Raw genomic sequence first — 22,139 nt, 5'->3', positions numbered from 1 at the left:
TGGTCCAGTAGATAGGGTTCGGATAGCATCAATTGATGTTTTAGTGCTGCTGGTCTCTAGAGATCAATGGCTTTTGCTGTTTCGAAATTTGCTCAAATTTCTCGGCAGGTCCTGGAACCCAGTCGGATCCAGAAGGACAGCCATGTGATGGAAGGACCGCTTAAAGGTCAAATCTGATAATAAAAAGAAGGAAGCCGACTCAATTCAATACATATCTCTAGTAATAAGACTTCTATTTGTATTCTAACCAGTTTGACTCTTGGCACGTTGATTCCGGCCACATAATAGCTGCATCCATCAAAACCACCAGACTCCAACAGCGGGCGACTAGATTTTGCTTGATGGGCGGCCGCCCCACAGGTCTGGTACATTTTGCACATGCCAACTTTATAGCAGTTACACTAAAGAGTAAATACACTATCAGAATTAATACACCTTTTATAAAACTGACTAGAGACTAGATTCTCAAGTATTTTTACTTGAATTATATAATATTTTTAGAATCAAGTATATTATTTGTATTAAATATAGTGTTATAAGTAGCAGTATCCTCGTAGTAACTTAAGTACCTAGAGATCAGATGTACTGCAATTGTTATTATTGGCTAGCTTGGGAATTTCGCGATCTGGGTGGATTATCTTGGCCGTGCTGTTTGTGTCAAAGGGCACCGGACCACTTTCCATCTCGCGCCGTAGGCGGCCCCTGGCAAGACCCCTGTAAAAAGACGGGGGCTCCAAGAAATTCATCATCATCATCATCATCATCATCATCATCATCAGCATCAGCAGCAGCATCAGCAACGTCAAATTCAGCAGTAGTAGTAGCAGCAGCTCAAGGGGTCTGAATGCAACAGCTTTGTTTATACGCATGAAAAAGGCCCACGTTGCCATCGGACCTAGCACGGGCTACATTGCATTTTTTTGGTCCCTCAACCGTCATGCACATCTCGAGACTGTTCGCGAAAATAGCTTCACAAGTTTACAATCCCAGCTTATTGGCCATTTGAAAACGGTGACCAAATTCTGGACTGACATTTGAATATTATAGCAAAACATACGTCTATAAGTATGGGAAGCAAAATGCTGGCAGTTGCCACCAGCTGCCACCAGCTAGGAAAACCACGGTAGTGGTAGCCATGGTATAACTTCACTTTCAGCTCACTTTGGATTTACAAACGATGGCGTGGGCACTTGCAAACGGATGAATCTAAGGGACTGTGAATGGGCTACCTCTCGTGTCTAGCAGCTCCAGCACAGTTCCCATCAAATTGCAAGTTTTTGCTGACTGCTTTTCTCCTCAACACAAAAAAATCACCTTCCTCTACCCCCTTTTTTTCCTGAAAATTTCCATCTAGCTTTCGTAGCACATTTTCGTTTCCATGCAAAACCAACTAAATCACTACAAGCTGACCGTCTCTCGTGCTGAAAGTCTACCAGCACCTATCTAGCTGTAGATCGACATGGACAAACGGTATTTGGTTGACCCAATATTGAGCGGCTGTCACAACCCATACTAACATCTGGATTCTTGTAGTCAATCCTTTCAAAGGGTCGTAGACGAAAATAACCACCCTGGCACATGCTGGGAGTTTGAGCGAACTGGTACTTGCAAATTTGGCAAACGATGCCGCTATCAGCATCCAGCTACCTCCGCGAAGTTGGCCAAGGAGCCTCCAACTGAACTTACAGGTTTCTTTGACAATAATGGACTTGGAGTCTCTACGCAGAGAATCGACGGCAAACTGCGCGAGTGGAAGCGTCTACTCGGCAATGGAGTTACTGCCTCACGCCCGCCGCCGGCAGTCGTGAGCCGATTCTTTAAACTGGGCCTGGAGCTCATGGAAGGGGACGTCGGTTCGTCGCAAGAGGTTATTAAACGCCTCGCAAACGATCAAGGCCTTCCATTCGTAAAGGACGTTGTCGAACGTCATCTTGCTGTGGCTCTTCAGATGGACCCCAGCATCACCTTCTGGAACACAGAAGTGAAGCCACTGTTCCAGTTGATCACTCACCCCCGAGTTATCCACTCGTCCGTTCTGGAGCAAGAGGTTATGACGATTTTTAACTTTATTCTTGGAGTTGGAGGGTCTCGCATGAACAGACTCTTTGGATACCTGGTGCTGCTCGTGACAGAGTGGCCCGACGCAACCGATATCGTATCCAAGATGTCGGCGGTAGAACTTTCACTCGCAGTCTTGTCCAAAGTTCTCGATTGCAATACTATCAACATCGTCAACCAGAACTTCGCTACACTAGCCACCCAGTTTGCAGAAATCGTTGCCACAATCTCGGAGGGGCAGGAAACCTTTGCCACTCTACAGTCTGAGAAGTACATCGATTATATCAGGCGACGGCTGCAAGTCGGCGACGACATTCCCGAAATGTCTGGTCCAACAAGGGACCCAGTTGTGAGAGAGGAATTCGTATTGCGCAGAGATCTTCCCGGGACCTTGTCGGCAGAAGGGCCAAGACACGACAACGATTTTGCAGACATGTCGAAAATCAGCATTCTTCCAACCTGCGAAGAAATCATGTCGCCTCGAGAAGAATATCTCCCCACCAGCGACAGCTCTCAGTGGCACATTGGAGGCATTCGTGGCCGTCTCGACAGAGAATTCCGCCTCCTGCGCGAGGATACAGTCGGCCAGCTCAGAGATACAGTAAGAGATGTACTTGAACACTTGAGAAGGCCCCAGGAGGCGCAGACCGCGGTCAAGAACACCCTGAGAACATATACATACGAGAATCCCGTCCCGATGAAGGTCGATTTTCGCCGGAATGGTGGCCTCGAACTGCAGGTTCGTTGTAGCCAGTTGATGGCTGTCGCTAAACTCGCCAAGAAACAACGAGAAGAGTGGTGGCAACGCAGTCGTAGGCTCCAGGCTGGTGCACTTGTCTGTGTGATTTCTGCCTCCGGTCTAGTCCAATTCTTTGTTGTTTCTCAGTCGACATTGAGAAGCCAGAGTGAACCACGCTTTCAACGACCAAAAGACAAAATGGTAAGCACTGATGAAGGAGACCAACAGCAAGTTTACACCCTATCAGACGACCCAGAGTATTTATTTGTTACTCTGCAACTTGTCGAGGATAAAGTCGAAGATGTAAAGGAATTGCTTCAGTGGTATGGTGTTAGCGACCAACACCGACGCCGCTACCTCGTTGAGTTTCCCGGTGTTCTCCTCGACTCGTTTAGGCATACACTCGCAGCCCTTCAACAGATGTATAAACATCAAGATATACCCTTCAGTCAGATATTGGCTCCTGCTTCAGATGCTGGGGCTGAAGTGGTCGTTCAGCCACCTGGCTATGCTAGGGAGCCGGGGTTCAATTTTGATCTTAGCTGTCTCCAGGATGGCCTTTTGGTGTCTCCTAGAAACTTGCCAGATTCTAGTGAACTAGCGGCAGGTTCAACTCTTGATGCAACGCAATCAGCTGCCCTTTTGAACACCTTGTCTAGAGAAATTTCTCTCATTCAGGGTCCACCTGGGACTGGCAAGAGCTACACCGGAGAGAAGATCATCCAGGTGCTGCTGGGAAACAAGAAACGGGCCAAGCTAGGACCGATTCTATGTGTGTGCTACACAAATCATGCTTTGGATCAACTGCTTGAGCATCTTTTGGATGCCGGGGTAAAAGGCGTAATACGAATGGGTTCCCAGTCAAAGTCGGATAGAATGACAAATCTCAACCTGCAGAACATCGTCAAGCGGTTTAAAAAAACAAAAGAGGAAGCCGCAAAGCTAGGTCAAGCCGAGGGTGGTATAAAGCAAGTTATTCAAGCAGTTGGTTGTACTCTTCAAGAATTGGCGGACTGCAAAACCTGGGGCACCCTCAAAGCATTTCTCCTGGAGAACTACCCCCATCAATATGAAAGTATCTTCCCGCCAGAAGAAGATGGATGGATCGAAGTCACGCGTCACAAGCCGGAACAGAAACTTGAAAGATGGTTGTGTACAGGAGACGATGTCGACGCTGTGCCGAGAGACATTCCCACCCTGGAGCAGTCGGATTTGTGGGAGATGAACCAGCCCGAGAGGCTGGTGTTATTTGAATACTGGATGAAAAGAATCAGAGATCCCATTATACTTTTGATTTCTGAGCTCCATGAAGAGTACTCGGCACACATCCAGGAGCGGTCCAAGGTCAGCAACGAGGTGAGCATTCGCTGCCTTGGGCAGGCCAACGTAATAGGCCTTACAACGACCGGCCTAGCGAAGAATATTAAGCTCCTCCGCAGTTTAAGCAGCAAAGTTTTGCTTTGCGAAGAAGCAGGCGAAGTACTGGAAGCTCACATATTGACAGCCCTGCTTCCGTCCTTGGAGCATGCGATCCTGATTGGTGACCACCTGCAGCTTCGGCCTCAAATCAACAACTATGAGCTGCAAAGCACCAATCCGTGCGGTGTCCAGTACTCTTTGGACATGTCACTGTTTGAGAGACTAGTCATACCGCCGCATGCTACGGATCCCCGTTTCCCATTCAGCTCTTTGGAGACACAGCGCCGGATGCACCCATCGATCTCGGCACTCATCAGACCGACGCTGTATCCGGATCTCAACGACTCCGAGGGCGTCCACATGTATCCTCAGGTGGTTGGCGTGAAGAAAAGGCTATTCTGGATGCATCATGAACAACTCGAAGCCGGGGCCTCTGTGCAAGATCCCTTGAATACATCTCACTCCAACGACTTTGAAGTGGAGATGACAACGGCGCTTGTGTCTCATCTTGTCCGACAGGGCGAGTACCAGCAAGGGCAGATAGCGGTGTTGACCCCTTACCTGGGCCAGCTTCACAGGCTTCGTCATCGTATGGCTTCGATATTTGAGATTTCTCTCAATGAAAGGGACCGGGATGAGCTGGCGGCCTTGGAGATTGACGTGGACCTTTCTTCAACGTCGAGTCCACAAAACGCGAGCAAAAGCTCTCTCCTCAAAACCATCAGAATCGCCACTGTTGACAACTTTCAGGGCGAGGAAGCCGAAGTCATTGTCATCTCGCTCGTCAGGAGCAACACCCAAAACAGGTGTGGGTTTCTCAGCACGCCCAACAGAATCAATGTGCTCTTGTCTCGCGCAAAACATGGAATGTACATCATCGGCAACTCCAACACATACAGAAATGTGCCCATGTGGAATGACGTGATCAAGATTATGGACGCACAAGGAAACATTGGCACAAGCATCCCACTTCAGTGTCCGCGCCATCCAGATACACCGATCCTGGTAAGCCAGCCAGACGACTTCCTTCTGTATGCGCCAGAGAGCGGATGCAATCTTGCTTGTCGAATGAGACTTAAATGCGGCCATCCCTGCCTGGGGAGGTGCCATTCCGAAATCCTTCACAACGCTGTCAAGTGTGGGGAGCCATGTCCACGCTCAATGAAGGGTTGCGACCACCCATGTCCTCAGCGGTGCGGCGACCTCTGCCCCCAAATGTGCTCGTTTCTCGTGAAAGACGTCAATATCACATTACCCTGTGGGCATGAAGTCAAGCACGCGCGATGTTGGGAGGTGCAGGACCCTACGACGATCAAGTGTGAAGTGCGGGTTACCAAAACCGTCCCTGGGTGTGAGCATGAAGTGGTGGTTGTGTGTTGGCAAGATGTGAACCGAGAGAATTATGTTTGCGATGCTTCTTGCGGCGGGCATCTTCCATGTGGACATGATTGCAAACAACCCTGCTTCGACTGCAACATTCGAACAAACAAAATTGTCATTCGCACCCTGCACAAGCCCTGTAAGCAGATATGCGGCCGGGGCTTCTCAACATGTCGACATAATTGCGGCCAGAAGTGCCATGAAGGGCAATCATGCCCTCCCTGCGAGGAGCCCTGCGAGGTGCGTTGCGGCCATTCGCAATGCAGCCGATTGTGCCATCAGCCCTGTGTGCCATGCGCAGAAGGAAAATGCCAGTCTTTCTGTCCACACGCTGAGTGCTCTATGCCCTGTGCTGTACCCTGCGATTGGGTACCATGTTCAAGACGATGTGAAAAGATGCTTGGATGTGGACATCGATGTAAGTTGAGCTCGCCGATGGTGTTGTTGTATAGCAGTCTGGGGATCAGGCCTTGTATTGTCACGTTCCATGCTAATAGAGAATCTCCAATTAGGCCCATCGCTTTGCGGCGAACAGTGTCCAGACATCAAGTTTTGTCAATCTTGTGCCCCTGAAGACATCAAGTCTGTTTGCGTGGACTTTCTCGAGATGAAGGAATACCAAGACATTGACCTCGACCAAGATCCATGCATCTTTCCCGACTGTGGCCATTTCCTGACTGTGGCCTCCATGGATGGTCAAATGGACATGATGTCGCATTATGACACAGATGAAAATCGCATGCCGGTCAATATCTTCAAAAAGTCTGAACCATTCTCGATGGACGGCTCCGGGGTGCGTGTTTGCGCCACGTGCAGAGGGTCGCTTCGAAACATTGCAAGATACGGCCGAATCGTCCGCCGCGCGATTCTCGACGAGGCCACAAAGAAGTTTATTTCCTGGTCGCACAAGCAATATGGACTACTTTCCTCGAGGTACTTGGAGGAGCAAGAAGCCCTTGGCGACGCTGAGGTCTTGGGGGCCGCCACAGCCCGCGCGAAGCTCCAACGCTCCAAGTCGTCAGTATTACGATTTTTGTATCTGGATTGTCTGGAAGAACACGCCCTGAGCGAGCGGTACGGCGACTTGCTCGCAACATGGGTGGATATTCGCCTTTTCGCCAACGATGTCAAGGTAGATGAGCAGCCCTTCCAACGAGTCGCCGACCTGGTCCGCCACGCCAACCGCCAGCACAAAACAAACAAGGAATTCAGGTTCGACGAGACCGTCATTCAAATGAAGGGCTACATTCTCGCACGCACGCTGCTCCTCAAGTGCGAGATGACAATCTTGAACGACTTCTTCGCCCGGTGCAACGGCAGGGCTCGGCTGCCCGTGAAATTTGTCCTCGACTTTACGCAGCAGTTTCGGGATTGCGAGGAGGTAATCCAGATCGCGAACAAATCGGTGCACCCCAAAGAAGAGGTCCAGGCGCTCATATTCGAGGCCCAGCTTTGCGCGCTGTCATGCAAGGTCGATGCTTGCTCGGTGCCGCCGGGATTCGAAGGCGGCGCTGCGCCCGACAAGGATGACGTACAGGCGTATGGGTTTGCGCTCCTAGAGAGAGCCAGGGAGATGGCTCAGATGTACCCGTCTACAATGATATTCGCAGGCGAGATTGACGCTGTCGAGAGCTCTCTCCATGGGTCGTACCAAACACTTGGCAAAGAGGAGATGCGTAATATTGTCGAGGCCATGGCCGGGGATATAGGAACCGGGGGGCGATGGTATTATTGTGAGAACGGCCATCCCTTTACGATTGGAGAATGTGGGAGGCCCATGGAAGAGGCGCGATGCTCCGAGTGCGGTGCTCCAATCGGCGGTCGGAACCACAGGCTGGTGCATGGAGTGGGCGAGGCCACTGAGCTCAATCAGATCACGCGTGGAATGGGGAGGATAGTGCTGTAGATTGCAGTTGGCAGCTTTGTGTGTTTTGGAATGTGGTGGTGCCCGGCGAGGTTGAAGGCTTGAGATGGTGGTTGATGTCGGAGAGGAAAGCTGCGAGGGCTCACTCGACTGTTGGCGTCGGTTATGCAAAAAGGAACTTGTCTCATGTAGGTATTGCCGAAATACGTATGCAGTGTACTGTAGAATCCGTAAATGCACAAGCTGCCATTGCATGCACTTTATTCCGAAGCCCGCCGAACAAATCACCGGCCACACGACACGACACAACCAACACGTGAAGCAACAAGGACCAAATACCGTCTCATTGCAAGTACTTCCTCAAAACCTGCAGCGGCTCACTCCAACCATGAGTCGACTGCCCTCTTCAGCTCGCCCTTCAGCCACCCGTCATACCGCAAGGCGACATCAAATCCATGCTCGCCATCCGTCTCTGCCAAACGCACCCCCTCATCACCAACGACCTCCCTCGCACGCCTCACAAACCGCCTCACCGACTCCACGGGCACGACGCTGTCGTCCCTCCCCTGCAGTATCGTGACGCCCCCCACCGGAAGCCTCACGCCCTCGGCCTCGAGCGCCTCCGGCGGGAAATACACCCTCCTCTCGGCGGGCGCCGCGCCCTCCAGCCCGCGCGCGTACAAGCCGCCCAGCCGGCCGTGCTGCGTGGCCGCCAGCATAAAGTCCAATCTCGCAGCGGACGTCACCGAGCTCTCTGCCGGCCCGCCCTCCGCCGCGGCAAGCGCGTCGTCGTACACCGACTCCGGGACGCTCTTCCCCAGCGGCGGGTTCTCACGGGGCGTTGTGAACTCTGGCGCGCCCGGGTCGACGAGGGGGTACGTGGCGACGGCGACCCTCACGTCGCGCGGGTACGTGAGCGCGGTGCTTAGGCAGAGGAGGCCGCCGGCCGAGTCGCCGGTCACGAGGACGCGGGCGAGGTCGGCCTCGACGGGGGGCGACTGCGAGGAGAGGAGAGAGGCGAGCGAGGGCGAGTGGATGTAGGCCCAGAAGTCGGCTACGTCTTGGAAGATCTGGGGCGTCGTGGCTTCCGGGAGGAGGCGGTAGTTGGGGGAGATGATGATGGCGCCGTGGGCGAGGGCGAGGTCCGTCAGCCACTGGGGGTAGAAGGGCAAGTAGAGCGAGTCGCCCATGACCTGGGGCAGGTTAGTATTTTGTCTGGTGTTGGAAGGGTGAGAGGGAGAGAGGGAAGCGCTTACGAGGCCGCCGCCGTGGAAGCGCACGATGACGGGTCGTTTGCCGGACAGTGGCGTTTCGGGGACGAGGACGTCGGTGCGGATTTCGTGGTGGGCAATCGTTTTGTAGGGCGTTTGGAGGACCTTGAGGCCCTGGAGTTTGGAGGCCATTGTGAATGTGTGTGAGGGTGTCGAGGCTCGGGTTTGGATGGGCGATGTGGTGAAGTTGTGTTCGTGACACGAATGGCTATTGGGCTTTTACTTATAAAGGTTCTTGAGCTAGGATGCCTGTGAGTGTTTCTGCAGGCTATTATTCCGCGGCGTCGGCAGATGTGTACGGTAGTCGCAGATGGGTCAGCAATTATTAAACCAGACTCTATGCATGTCGTCATTAGTAATTGGCAATGATTCCACACAGTCACTGCGGAATTGATGGAGACGCCGAGGTGCGAGCCCCGCCGGCGGGCTATTCGTCCATGTCTAGATGCATCGCTGGCTGCTGATGCTTTGATTCGCGAATTAAAGTTGTATTGGGGTCTGGTGTCTGTGAATGGTTAAAATGATGTATGTAGCCTACGCGCCAACGACAAACTTGGGGTTTGCACCTTGCAGTGGACAGACGGACGGGAATAAGACGGTTATAGAGCAAAGTCAAGTTGTATCAAAAGAGTGTCTGGTATGTAGATTTGCTTGTTGAAAGCAAAAACAGAAGATCAATGCCAATACCAAATCCAGAGCTCGCAGCACTTGTGTGCGGCCTCCACTTTTGGCAGAGTTGTTGAAACTCTTCTCAACCTCCATGTGAGTTATCCAATAGTTCCTCCCAGCCTCCAACCGAGTATATTCGCATTTCAAGTGTGGCAGTGTCGGCCACATGGAATACTATCCGGCTTCCATGACTCAGCAGCACCTTGACAACAGCGCGGTGCCGTGCTGTCTAGTGCATACCCTCCCAAAGCTCCAACAAGTTGATCATCTCTGTGCATGCTCCAGGCGTAGCCACCCATGAGTAGTGGTTGACGTGGAGGCACATCCACATTACCCGGGTAAGCCCCCCTGTACTGTTTTGACGAAGCCAAGCGCAACCTTCTGGGTAGCACATGTACCTCCAGAAGACTTGCCAACGCTCAAACCGCGCCAAAGCCCGTATCTGATTCTCCAAGCTGATAATCTGTAGGGCAAGGTCGCCCGTGAGGACAAGCTGTTTCATGTAGGATCTAGTTGGCCCGCCTTGCCTGAGACAAAGAGTTCCATGTTCGCGGAGGCTGATTTCTCGCAAACGTTCAAGCTCTTGTGGGTGGTGCAGCAGGTATCGCAGGTCGCGAACGAGTCGAAGTTTGAGCAAGGCAAGTGGAACGCGGTAAACCCACTGGTCTAAACGGATGATGTATGCGCTGGCTTCTGCAAGCATAGAGTACACTACTATTTGTCTGCTGCTGATTGGGGGCGGCGGCCCACTGGCGCGGTGGTCCCTCTGGAAGGCCGATGTCATGAGCAGCATTGCACGGGCGTAAGCCTCCTGGTCTTTGTTTTGGAATATGTAGAGTGCTGGAACCGCGAACCTGGCAAAGTCGTCACTCCAAAACAATTTAATTTTCTCGTCGTTTAAGAGCTTGATTATGTCGCTGTATGTGGTCGCTGGCAACGGCCCCGGATAGAATGCTTGGAACAGCAGGTCGACTAATGCATAGGTTGCGTCGGCGAGGTCTGCACAGACGCCGCTGCGTGTCTGGGTGGGCTGATCAGCCTCTCGTCTCAGCCGCTCATGCAGGGCTCGTTGCTGCCGGATTGTTGCGCAAAATCGTCCGTGTCGCTGCTTATCCCGCTCTGGGGTGTGCACTTCGCACAAGTGAGGCGGCACGCAAATCCGACAACGGTCGTAGTAGTAGGTTTCACAGCCTGGTTGCGGACAGAACCCGTGATTGAGTTCGTCCATGGAGAGGCCTAGCATGGTTTGTTGACGATGAGTTTTGTGAAGGGTAGGACCGTAGGAGCCTGTCTTTGCCAAAAAGCGTCAAGTACCGGCACGTTTGCTGCCTATCCCAACGCGAGGGGAGCCGTCAAGCTTAAATAGGTATTCTGAGAGCTCCAACCCATTGCGAACAAGGCGCCAACACGTCCGAAAACAAGGTGTGAATATGTCTATATCAACATGTAAAATGACAAACAAGCGTGGGCCGTCCATTGCGGATTGAGGGTGCACAAATGGCGGCTGTTCTCTTTGTGTTGGACACACATGTGGTTGGAACCCCCAACACACAAGCAAGCCCGCTGCATAATGACGTAGGAATAAAGAGGCTCACAAGGGTTTCGATGAATGTTTCAGCTATTCAACATTACATGTACACCTATTCAACTTGGAATCTGCATCGGATGACGGGTGCGCTGCCTGCCTTGTGAAAGCAAGAGAAGACATCAGGCCAGTCACAGAGTCACCACGTCCCCATGCGTTGGTCGGCCGCCCGGTGGCAGCAGAGAAGCGCACACGTGCAGAACAGCGCCTTTGATGTATTTTTTGAAACACGCAAGTACCGGGCTGCTGACCCTGCATGGCAGATTCCTGCCGGCACTGAGGGAACTCGGAGCGAACATGTTGGCGTGATTCACGGCTGCTCAATAGCCTGACATGTGCAGTGGGCCGCTTTCACCGGGCACGCATTGCATGAGAGACTGCGGATGGCGCATTTATTAAACGGGCTGAAATGTCCAGCCAGGCATCTTGGTAACGGGGGAAGTGAAGTGGCCTCGGTCGTGGAATTTGATGACGTCTGGAGCGAGTTGTGCGACTTGCCTAATTGAGTCATCTTCGTGTGAGCCCAGCCAATCAATGTACTGCCACTTGCGAGTAGCACCAGGCCGCTTTTGGGCAAGGAGCAAAGTAGAACCAAGCAGAGAGTTCATGGTCTCGGTACTACATATGTAGGTTTACAGCGGCGGATGTGGCCGTAGACTGGTGCCTGTGCATGAATCTATACATCAATTGATGTCTGGTATACTTTTGACTTGTCTTTTAGCTCATGCTTTCCGTTGTGCCACAGCGGGAAAAGACTGGAGCTTATTCCCACAATGCCGAGCCTAGCAGGTTCATGCAACTACAAGGTTTCAATGTTGGCTTTTAAGCGTCAACCAGTGTGTGCACTCCCCAAAGCATCAAATGCTTACATTGTCAGTAGATTGATGTATTTGCAATCCACAATGCCTGCTCATTTTTGAAACCATGACATGGCCACATTCACCACAGCCACCATCATTTAGCTTGAGCGTACGGAGTATACCGGACACTGCTGAAATCGGCTTATATTCGTGACTCTTTTTGCCTTTTCCCACCAGACCCGTCTCAAATTTATGGCTGCGGTAGCGCGGCATGGCTGCGCATCAGTAGAGTCCGTCTCGTGCTAAGTTTAGCTACTACATGCAAGTCAAGATAATTTCACGAGTGACTGACACCAACTTTATCAGCCTAAAATCCTTCAGACCAGACACCACATATAATCAAGTCTACGCTTATTGGCAACTGACTAATTTTTTTCTTTCGTTTTCTTTTCTTCTTTTTCTTTTTTTTTAAGCAATCAGAACCTTTCTGCCCTCCTTCTTTAAATAATACGAACTCTTTTACACATACGAACCCATCTGCCCCAAACACTGCCGTGACTGCACATTGTCTCGAGCCTCGCACCCCGTTGCTGGACTGCCGAATCCGCAACGTCGTTTCCTTGCCTACACACAAGCAGCCGCCTTTGACTGATAGTTGGACGCCAACATCAAAAATCACAGCATGCGGTTTCCAGCAGCCGGGGCTCTCGCCCTTCTCAGCCTTGGATTATCGGCAGCGGCAGTCCCCTCCAAGCCGGCGTCGACAATCTCGCCAACCTCGCCGACCTCTCCCAAGACCGACCCCTTCTACGCCGTCCCCGAAAACATCGAGCATCTACCGCCGGGCACCCTCCTGCGATCCCGAAAATTCCCCTTTACCGACTCACCATTCGGCCTCACCGACGTCAACTTCAACATCAGCCAGCAGATCCTCTACAGGACGACCGACAGCCACGGCCGCGCCACGGCCACGGTCCTGAGCGTCCTCATCGCGTCGCCCGGGAACAACAGCAAAGTCCTCTCCTTCCAACCCGCGCAGAACGCGCCGGCGCTGCAGTGCGCGCCCTCGCACACCTTTGACGCACACCCCCCGAGCCGCCAGAAGCCCGAGAGCACCATCACACGGCCCGAGCTCCTCTCCATCCAGTCGGCGCTGCACCAGGGCTGGATCGTCCTCATCCCCGACTACCAGGGCCCCAAGGCCGCCTACATGGCCGGCAGGCTCGCCGGGCACGCCGTGCTCGACGGCATCCGCGTCGCCGTCCAGACACCCGCGCTGACCCGAATCCGCAAGAACCCGAAAATCGCCATGTGGGGATACTCCTCGGGCGCCGCGGCCACCGCATGGGCCGCCGAGCTCCATCAGACGTACGCGCCGGAGCTCGAGATCGTCGGCGCGGCCGTCGGCGGCGTCCCGGCCGACATCGCCGCCGTCGTCGACAGGATCAACGGCCGCAAGCACGCGGGCCTCATCGCCGGCGGCGCCGTCGGCCTGGCCAACGAGTACCCCGACGTCGCGGCCGCCATCTACCCGCGCATCCGGAACAAGTACCAGCCGCTGTTCAACAAGATCAAGACGCGGTGCGGCGACGACAGCACCAAGGCCTTCAACAACAAGAACGTCATCACCATGTTCAACACCACCGAGGTGCGCAACCTCCCGGCCGTTGTGGACGTCATGAACCAGACGTCGCTGGGGAAGATGGCGCCCAGGATCCCCATCTACTTGTACCACTCGTTCCACGACCAGATTTCCCCCGTTGGCACGGTCAACAAGCTGTATGATTTTTACTGCGCTAATGGTGCGTCGGTGCTGTACAAGCGCGACTTCTTCTCGACGCATGGCTCGGCGGCTGTGACGGGCATGCCGAGGGCCTTGGTGTTTTTGATTGACATGATGGATGGCAAGGGGCTGAGTGCTTGCTCGCAGGCTACAATCCTTTCGGGGCTGCTTGAGTCGCCTACCTGGGGGAGGATACCTGAGGGGTTGATCAACGCGTTGCTGTTTTTGCTCCGTAGGACAGCGTAGGATGGGATTCGTGCTCTGGTTTATAATATAATACCGTGGACCGTGTGCACTTTGGTATCGGTGTGGTTTGTCTGCATATGAAAATTGGGGAGATGCTGAGGAATCATCATTCTTTTTAGACCTGACGGTATTTTCACTTGTGTTTTGGTATCTATTTAATAGTAATAGGTCCCGTGTACGCCTTGTGCCGTGGATGAAATTTGAATACTCGCCGTGTAGTTATTCGTCGGGAATGAGCCTTCTGTGGTGACTTGACGGGGTCGTCGTGTACAGTAAGAAGTCTGTACCAACAAACATGCCTGTTAGACACTCGAGATATCGGCAGACAGTCATCCTGTGTGTTTCCCGCTCTGTTCCATCAATGGCACGACGGCGTCAACAGCAGGCTTTCAAGTTCGTACTATTTGCCATCCCCGGCAGAACTTGGCAAAGCTATCTAATAGTCCAGGCACGCATGTCCCGATGAAGAAAGTCGTGCAGTCCAACGCAGCGAAGCCAATCAATGCATCTCTTGAAACCCCACGTTGGCGATGTAGGATGCAACCTGAGCCCACGTATGCATCTCGGCCGGGCCATGGGGAGTTGGCTGTCCAATCATGCATCTACTTGTTCCTCGAACCGTGAATCCATCCGTTGTCTTGCGGATGAGGGGTTCCAAGCCATGGCGACAACCTTTGATTCAAGGACCAGCCGCATCAACCTGTTGCCCAGGTATATCCTCCTTCACAATCTTTTCGAGCCCAGTTTGATCCGAGGCAGCCCAAGCTCTTGGTATCATGAATACAATGGCGTCGTCGACTACACCCCCCACGCCCTTCTCCGTCACAGGCAAGACGGCCATCATTACCGGCGCAGGATCTGGTTCGCAGCGCCGCCGGCACTTTATCCCAACAACATGGTCATTTGCTAAGAATAAGCAGGCATCAACCACGCGTTTGCCGAGCTCCTCCTATCCAGAGGCTGCAACGTGGTCATTGCCGACCTCGCCCTTCGCCCGGAAGCCCAGCAGCTCGTCTCCCAGCACGGCGACAAGGCAAAGAGGCCCCGGGCCGTATTCGCCAAGACAGACGTGACGTCCTGGCCGGACCTCAACCGCATGTTCGAAGTGGCGGCCGCGGAATTCGGAGGCTTCGACATCGTCTGCCCCGGAGCCGGCGTCTACGAGCCGCACTGGTCCAACTTCTGGCACCCGCCAGGATCTCCCGAGAGCAGGGATGCCGTCGACGCCGGCCGCTACGCCCTCCTGGACATTAACCTGACGCATCCCATCCGGACGACCCAGCTCGCCCTGCAGTACTGGATCCATCCTCCAGCCGGTGCCCCCCGCTCCGCGCCGGCACCGGCACCGGCACCGGCACCGGCGTCCGTCGACAACCCGAAGCGAGTCGTGCTCATCTCCTCGGTCGCCGCGCAGATACCGACCTTCCGCGCTCCGCTGTACGGCGCGTCAAAGCATGCGATTACCGGCTTCACGCGGTGTCTGGCCGACCTCGAGCCAAGGCTGGGCGTTCGCGTCACCGCCGTGGCTCCCGGACTCGTCAAGACGCCCATCTGGACGGAGCACCCTGAGAAGCTGGTCAATCTTGACCCAGAAAAGGACGGCTGGATCGCCCCGGAGCAAGTGGCCCGAGTCATGGTGGAGGCGATGGAAAAGGAGACAATCGCGGGCGGAACCGTGCTGGAGATTGGCAGGAACAAGACGCGGCGGGTCCAAGTGTATAACGATGCTGGACCGGATTTTAGCCCTGGCGGGGGGATAGCTGCTAGCAGGTCGGACGAGGGCAACAACATGGTCTGGGAGTGGCTTGGAAATGAGAGCATTTGGGCTGTTCACGATTGGGGCAACGAGTAGCTCGGATTCGGGAGTATCGTGTGACAGTGGTGCTTTGAGATGCTTATATTGACAAAAACGTACTAGTCGCAGTGTCTACAGATTCGATCTTATTGGTATTTGGCTTGTGTTACTTGTAAATGGGTTTGAAAATGTGACACAGGTCCTTCCGCCTGATAATGGCTGGGATGTATCATGTGGCCTTGACAAACTTTGAGACACTGTTGTGTGAGCACCTTTTTTTGGGCTTATAACTAGTTGCGCCTCTTTCATTATGTGATAATCTACACTGGAGATTCTGCCCATGGTACTTGTTGACGAATTCAGCCGACTCGATGGACGGGGGAGTAGTCTCGAAGCACAATATTAGTGTGTCGTCACAAACAGCACCAATGTTCTCAGCTCTTAGCCTGGCCCAGCTACCGTTTTCATGATGAATTTTACCTCTCAAATTCTCGGGTTCAAAAGTCCCTTGCAGGATCTACCGTGCTCCTACTTGGCTCTGCCCAAACCATGCTCAACGCGTCCTGGAAAACGTCTACCCTCGCAGAAACATGATACACTTTAGAGTAATTTATCTTTATAAATTGATAAAGTATTAAAAAAGTGGATTTTACGAATAAACACCCCGAGCCCTTGATTTACCGTCTGCCCGTGATGTGGGCAGCCCGGCCAAGACATGGCGCATGCATCGTTGAGCTCCTCAAGAAAACTCATATAGATGGGACTTTACTTAGATCGGTTTACGAGTTGCGTCTGATAATTGGCTCATAAACTCATGGATGGGGGCGTTGCCCTGTATTCTATTCATAATCGGTCCTTTTCACACAGTAAAAAACCAAAAATCAGACATGGTCGCGCCGGTATTTTATGTGTCGTACACCCCCTCACACCGTGCATAGTTCTCTACTATTCTTTTTTAACAGGACATTTGTGTCCCAGAGCCCCAATAATTTGTCAGAGTTTTCGACTTTTCAGTTAGGAGGCCTGCTATTGGTAGGCTGGTATGATATATCTTGCCGAGTAGGTTGAAGAATCTCAACGCCTAGACCCCATCGCTGCCTGCCTACAAAGAGGCGGGAGAAGAATACTCTGATTGTTGCAGTTTGATTCTCGAGGCACGACTCACCTCTTCTGTCCTTGGGAAACGAGCTATTTCTAGTTTCAAGACTTAATACTCACTTTCTAGGTTTAGGCATGGCCATTATGTGGACCGTATCTTGCAAGATCTGGTACATCAATCAAAACATTCTGGTATACTAAACTAAAGAACAATAGTACAACAACTTCATCAGAGGTAATATCCAAAAAAAAACATGAAATTCTTGCTCATACTCTTTCCCCTAGATCACCCGCTTACTGTCCACATTCGGATCGAGCTTATTCATAAAATCCGTTCGGTGAGGCCCCGAGGTATTAGGCGCAGGTCCAGGCTTTGTGCCGCCGACATGGACTGCCCTTGGGACTTGTCCCTGAGCGGCAGCAGCACCTCTGAGGTTGGGGTCAACCGTACATGTATTTGCAGGCCGCGGCTGCTGTGCTCCGTACACCTCGCCCTGCGTGTTTGCGACAGGAACGCCGCCTTGCCGGTGATGTGTGTAGGCCGCGCCGCCGCTGTCCAAGTCCGAGTCAACGCGAGGATCAAGAGTATTTGCGATCCGTGAGGAGTGAGGCCCATACGTGCCCTCTGGCACATTCTGCATCGGCGCCGTGGCCGAAACGCCAGGCGGAGGGGCCGTGTACGCCGTGTCACCCGATGCCAGAGGCGCATTATACCCCTGAGCGACGGTACTTGTCACGCCTTGTCCATGGGAGGGTGCGTATGTCCCTCGCGATGCGCCTGTTCCGGGCCCGAGAACTTGTGCCCCTCCAGAACGGCTGTCGACGGTTGGGTCGAGTTTGTTGAGGATATCGTGTCGATGCGGCCCGGCTGTATGGGGTGCCGGTCCAGGCAAGTCGCTTCCCATTGGTGTCTGGCCTTGAGTTCCCATGATGTTGGGTTGATATCCTGCCGGAACGCCGGGCTTTTCCACTGCAGCAACGTACTCGGGCTGGCCCTTGTGACTTTTTCGGCCAATGGGGCACATGGTGATGGCAGTGATGACTGTTGCAATCCTATTTCGAAGAACTGGTCGTCAAGTTGCGAGTAAGAGGTGAGATTTTCGAGGGGGATGTATTTCGGCGCGATGCATGACTTTTATATTCCCCTGCGTTTTGCACATTCGACGACAACGGTAGGTGGCGAGCGTGGCTGTGGTGATGTCACGACCGCATACGTAATGCCGTTGTCAAAACCTGATGATAGCTTTTCCTGGATGTGGCGGCGGTACAATGATGTTGACCTGGGCAATGTTGGACAGCAGGCACGAGGTATTTTGGGCAACTTTGTTCGACGATCTGTGGCAACAGCTCAAACAGGCCTCCCCACGACGCCTTAGAGGATGATTTATCTGTACACCTTTGAAATGAAGCCGTGATTGGTTCACCTTTGACGACGTGAATTCTGAGGGGTGCATATTTGACGTTGCAGTCCATATCGTGACTCATAAAAGAGTTCACGGTGGATTCTGGAACTTCACCACCCCGTCACAAGGCGAGAAGGACAAGGCAAGCCGCCTATTTTCTCGATATGTGGCATCTACATTTTGACCTATCGGGCCATAACGTCACCGTGCCGTCATTGTTCTGGCAACAGGTAAAAACGTCGATGGCGCACCTGGTTACGTCATGCTCGTCCTGGTGGTGGCAAAGTGCGTCGCATATAAGACTCGGGCTCGCCAGAGTCTTCTTCCACGTTGAAAAAATTGGAGAGTAAGAAAATACACACTCTAACCTGGATTCATATCGAACGACTTTCTCAAATCGATACAATGCCCTGCGACTGCGGATCGACCTGCAACTGCACTGGCCCTAGTTCCTGTAGCTGCGGCCAAGACTGCACCTGCAAAAACTGCGGTGTACGTTATCAAACAATCTTGGACAAGAAATATGGTCAAGCTAACTGTATGAAGAAATAATGAGCGTGATCGCGACGGGGTATCGATGAGGAGTGCTTTACAATCGACCCTGCCACCGTCACCGGGCTCTGCGCAAACCGCATTGCAGCACAGAAAATTGATTACGGAGTAGGTAGTTTAATAAAAATTCCCATCACAAGGCACAAGGAGATTTCAGAATAAATAAGACTGTGAGACTTTTTCTTGGGTTGTTCGCAGGTTCTATGAGGCTGCTCCATGTTGGAGGAGCGCCGAAAACAGAGACCTCGTTTTCTCACTCTGCGGAGAAGCCCTTGCCGTGTGGGCAAACTCTGGAAATACCATTAGATCTCTGGAAGGTGCCGCACGCTCAGTTACCCGGGTACCTTCACAGACATGTGAGCTCTCCGAGTCCCCCAAATGTCTCGCCATGTCTCAGGCGCCGTTGGCGTTGCGTAGTCGGAAAGCCATCATCCACCTATCGTCATTTTGTGATTCCCTTGACCAATCTCAGCTGCGCCCTCCGGCCACCAAAGCAGAGCAAGCGCACTGTAGTCTGTACACAACGCAGGCATACTATTCTCGTCTGGGTTAGCTGTTTGCTGTTGAATATACATGGTACAGACAATACACTTTACCAGCAGCCGCTTTGAGACATGAATGTCTGCAGTATGCATCAGTGCCAATCAACGGCTCGCGATCGGCGGCTTCCCCCGGCGAGCTGAATTCCTGCGGATGCTGGCTGCCTTCATTGCCCCGAGGTCCGCGCCTCTATCTGAGAGGGCCGCTGTCTGAAAGGATATGGACAGCCAGAACATGGAACCATGGCGCACCATGTCACACGGCTCTTTGTTGGGCTATGTCGACCCAGGCCGTTATCTTGTATCAGGCCCGTACCCAGCCCACCAGGAATCCAGGATGGCGTCGCTGGCTTGCCCACGATAACCCATGGTCTCTGTTCCGTGCTGATTTCGAAGGGGCTGTTCTCGAAGATATTCGCTGGCAAGAGCCATTTCCTGACAAAGGCGGCAATGGCGAATTCAAAGGCCACGGAACGTCGAGGGGCCCCGTGGGCCGTGGATTCTTTCTGAACGAAGCTCACGTTGCTTTTGGCATCAATGGCCAAGACTCGACAGAAGTAGAGACATAATTTCTTTTTTTCTTCTTTTTCTCACCGAGACCCTGCATCAGCGGACACTGTGCAGGTGGGGGCCCTCCGGTATGGACATGGAAGCAATGAAGCAAAAGCTGGTTGAGTGAAGCGTCGAGACTCGAGTCGTCATGCCTGCCGCAGCCTGCGGCATGACGCTTCCTTGCCTCTCTATTGGCTGGCAGGCGTCGGCCACCGCTCCGACGACCTCGACCAACCAGCGTCGAGCCCCGTTGCTCTGCGTCGTTGCTCTTGGCCCTTGGGTTGGCATCGTGACACAAATTGTCGGTGCAATGTGATTGCTTGCTCGAGAATCATATTCCCCAAGACGGATGGTCTTCATAATCAGCTGAAATCCAGGATAGATTGTCTCATCTTCCAGATCGGCGCTGACACGGCGGCCCCCCCAAAGCCCTCTGGACAGCTCCATTGCAGGTGCTCTCGCCAGCCCCGAAGCCCTCGAAGCAACCACCATCGGAGAATTTCATCCGTTGCTCGAATCACTGTTTCGTCCTGGTGCAGACAGCCATGAGGTCCAGATACCAAAGACTGCTGCCGGGGACGGCCAAGTCCGGCAACGCGGGCGGACGGACGCGAAATACAAACGGGAGTGCATCAACGCTGCCCACCTGTTTCGTAAACCCCATTGCCTGCGAAAGGTGCCGTCGGAAAAAGGCAAAGGTACGTCGTCCTGAACACGAGCCGGTAGTGATATTCGCCAACCGACAACTAATGGACAGTGCGATGGCGAAAGACCAGCCTGCAACCGCTGCGTGCGAAACGGCACAAGCTGCCAGTACGACGCGGATGTTGGCGAATCCCGTGCCGCGGCGCTCAAGAAGAAATACAGTGCGTTGGAGAAGGAAGCCGGGCAGCTGAGGAAGGGCGTTCACCAGCTGCAACGCCTCTACGGATACATCTGCGCGTCGTCCGAGGACGAGGCATACAAGGTGTTCCAACACATTCGGGCCGGTGACAACCACAATCCCATCGACGCGCTGCGACTGTTCGACCGAAATGACGTCCTCGCCCTGGAGTGCACCGAGTCCCCCGCCTCAACCGATATGTCTGATGACACGCGTGTTGAGTCGGCGAGCAATGCCCTCTTTGAGGTCCGCGCTCTGCCGTGGTCCGTCGTCGCAAGTGACGAAGTCGTATCGGAGCTCATCTCGCAGTACTTCATGTTCGACTATTTATATGTTTTCCCCCCAATACCACGTGTCACATTTGTCGACGAGATGAAACTGGGAGACGTGGCCGCTGCCACATCCTGCTCGCCACTGCTGGTCAACGCCATCTGTGCGCAACAGTGTGTAAGTTGTCGTCAAAGCACCGCCACTGCCCGCTTCAACTTGCACTAGACTGAGTCGTCTTCTAGTTCCTCTCCCCTAGGCAGCATCTAGATACCACGGTACGTGAGGTTCTGGCAGAAAGATTCTTGCACGAGGCAAATAGGTTACTCCAGAGCGAGGGAGGTCGACTGTCCCTCCCAGACGCCCAAGCCATCTGTCTGATATATGCTGCCGTGGCCGCAAGAGATCAAGTCAGGTCTGGCGTTATTTCCCATGCGGATGAGGCGTGACGGTGGGCCGAGTATGAAAAAGAATTGGGCGCGGAAGAACAAAGGGGGTTGGTAAAAGGGGCGTTTTTAAGCGTGAATTCGGCGTAGCTTATTTTTATGACGACTACTGGCTGGGACTGAAAGACACTGTCTTTCGTTCTTAATGCTTGCATTTTCTTAGAGAGACCTCATGAAGCATTCGAGGGAGGCGCTCGTCATTTATGCCAGCCTTTGTGGTTCTGTTCCCATGCTGGTCTCCCAGTGGCGCCCGGTTTGCTGGCAGGCTTTGGGGATTGGTTATACGGAGCAACTTCTCCATAATACAAAATTTCGAAAACAGTTTAGTCATGATAGTTGTGATTATCATCTTTCAAGATAGCATGCGATCGAATCTCGAGACGTTTTGTCTTCTGCTATTGCTTAGCCCAACCTCACAGCACATTTCGCCGCCACATCCGTCTCGGTACCTAATACTTTCTGAACCAAAATGCAAATATCAATCTCGGGCATCTGGCAGCCTGTGTACCCACAGAGTGTCGAATCATGCTCGGATATTTTATCTCTGGGGGCTGGCACGGCAAGATGCCGCTTGTGTCGGTGCTGCTGAACACAGACCGACCAATGTTGCAGAGACCTTTTGCCGATCCGCGCTCCGGTCGGGCTGCGTATTTCTTTGGCTAGACTTGAGACCATGTCAGAATGACGACAGGCTGGGATGCTGCCGGAGATACTTCCGTTGACACAGCTGCAATGCAAGGACCGTTTTGAAGATTACGGACCAATAACTGATCCATATCCAGCTTACCGG

At 53.1% G+C, this 22,139-nt stretch overlaps 8 protein-coding genes across 8 annotated transcripts; 5 read left to right on the top strand and 3 right to left on the bottom strand.

Moving 5' to 3' along the window:
- Positions 1–1,459: 1,459 nt before the first annotated feature.
- Positions 1,460–7,502, top strand: Znfx1_1 (NFX1-type zinc finger-containing protein 1; the record flags this gene model as incomplete). Its single annotated transcript, XM_066129564.1, has 4 exons — positions 1,460–1,470; positions 1,534–5,247; positions 5,789–6,014; positions 6,132–7,502. The coding sequence occupies 4 exons, from the start codon at positions 1,460–1,462 to the stop codon at positions 7,500–7,502; spliced, it is 5,322 nt and encodes a 1,773-aa protein (XP_065985734.1).
- A 335-nt stretch (positions 7,503–7,837) lies between these two features.
- Positions 7,838–8,863, bottom strand: TCEA-B2 (Tuliposide A-converting enzyme b2, amyloplastic; the record flags this gene model as incomplete). The annotated part of the gene is made up of 2 exons (XM_014686582.1): positions 7,838–8,653; positions 8,717–8,863. 2 exons carry the CDS (start codon positions 8,861–8,863, stop codon positions 7,838–7,840), a joined length of 963 nt encoding a protein of 320 aa, XP_014542068.1.
- Positions 8,864–9,629: 766 nt separating this feature from the next.
- G6M90_00g004150 (uncharacterized protein) lies at positions 9,630–10,643 on the bottom strand (the record flags this gene model as incomplete). Its single annotated transcript, XM_014686581.1, has 1 exon — positions 9,630–10,643. The coding sequence occupies one exon, from the start codon at positions 10,641–10,643 to the stop codon at positions 9,630–9,632; it is 1,014 nt and encodes a 337-aa protein (XP_014542067.1).
- A 1,824-nt stretch (positions 10,644–12,467) lies between these two features.
- Positions 12,468–13,814, top strand: LIPA (Lipase A; the record flags this gene model as incomplete). The annotated part of the gene is made up of 1 exon (XM_014686580.1): positions 12,468–13,814. One exon carries the CDS (start codon positions 12,468–12,470, stop codon positions 13,812–13,814), a length of 1,347 nt encoding a protein of 448 aa, XP_014542066.1.
- Positions 13,815–14,599: 785 nt separating this feature from the next.
- Positions 14,600–15,666, top strand: HPGD_0 (15-hydroxyprostaglandin dehydrogenase; the record flags this gene model as incomplete). Its single annotated transcript, XM_014686579.1, has 2 exons — positions 14,600–14,675; positions 14,735–15,666. The coding sequence occupies 2 exons, from the start codon at positions 14,600–14,602 to the stop codon at positions 15,664–15,666; spliced, it is 1,008 nt and encodes a 335-aa protein (XP_014542065.1).
- Positions 15,667–16,988: 1,322 nt separating this feature from the next.
- Positions 16,989–17,732, bottom strand: G6M90_00g004120 (uncharacterized protein; the record flags this gene model as incomplete). Its single annotated transcript, XM_014686578.1, has 1 exon — positions 16,989–17,732. One exon carries the CDS (start codon positions 17,730–17,732, stop codon positions 16,989–16,991), a length of 744 nt encoding a protein of 247 aa, XP_014542064.1.
- A 1,747-nt stretch (positions 17,733–19,479) lies between these two features.
- On the top strand, positions 19,480–19,770 carry G6M90_00g004110 (uncharacterized protein; the record flags this gene model as incomplete). The annotated part of the gene is made up of 1 exon (XM_066129563.1): positions 19,480–19,770. One exon carries the CDS (start codon positions 19,480–19,482, stop codon positions 19,768–19,770), a length of 291 nt encoding a protein of 96 aa, XP_065985678.1.
- Positions 19,771–19,901: 131 nt separating this feature from the next.
- G6M90_00g004100 (uncharacterized protein) lies at positions 19,902–21,352 on the top strand (the record flags this gene model as incomplete). The annotated part of the gene is made up of 4 exons (XM_066129562.1): positions 19,902–20,054; positions 20,136–20,451; positions 20,530–21,083; positions 21,149–21,352. 4 exons carry the CDS (start codon positions 19,902–19,904, stop codon positions 21,350–21,352), a joined length of 1,227 nt encoding a protein of 408 aa, XP_065985979.1.
- Between the last annotated feature and the right edge of the window lie 787 nt (positions 21,353–22,139).

Source organism: Metarhizium brunneum, chromosome 1 (genome assembly GCF_013426205.1).
Source record: "Metarhizium brunneum chromosome 1, complete sequence".
NCBI classification, from domain to species: Eukaryota; Fungi; Ascomycota; class Sordariomycetes; order Hypocreales; family Clavicipitaceae; genus Metarhizium; species Metarhizium brunneum.
This window is presented reverse-complemented; position numbering and strand designations above follow the sequence as displayed.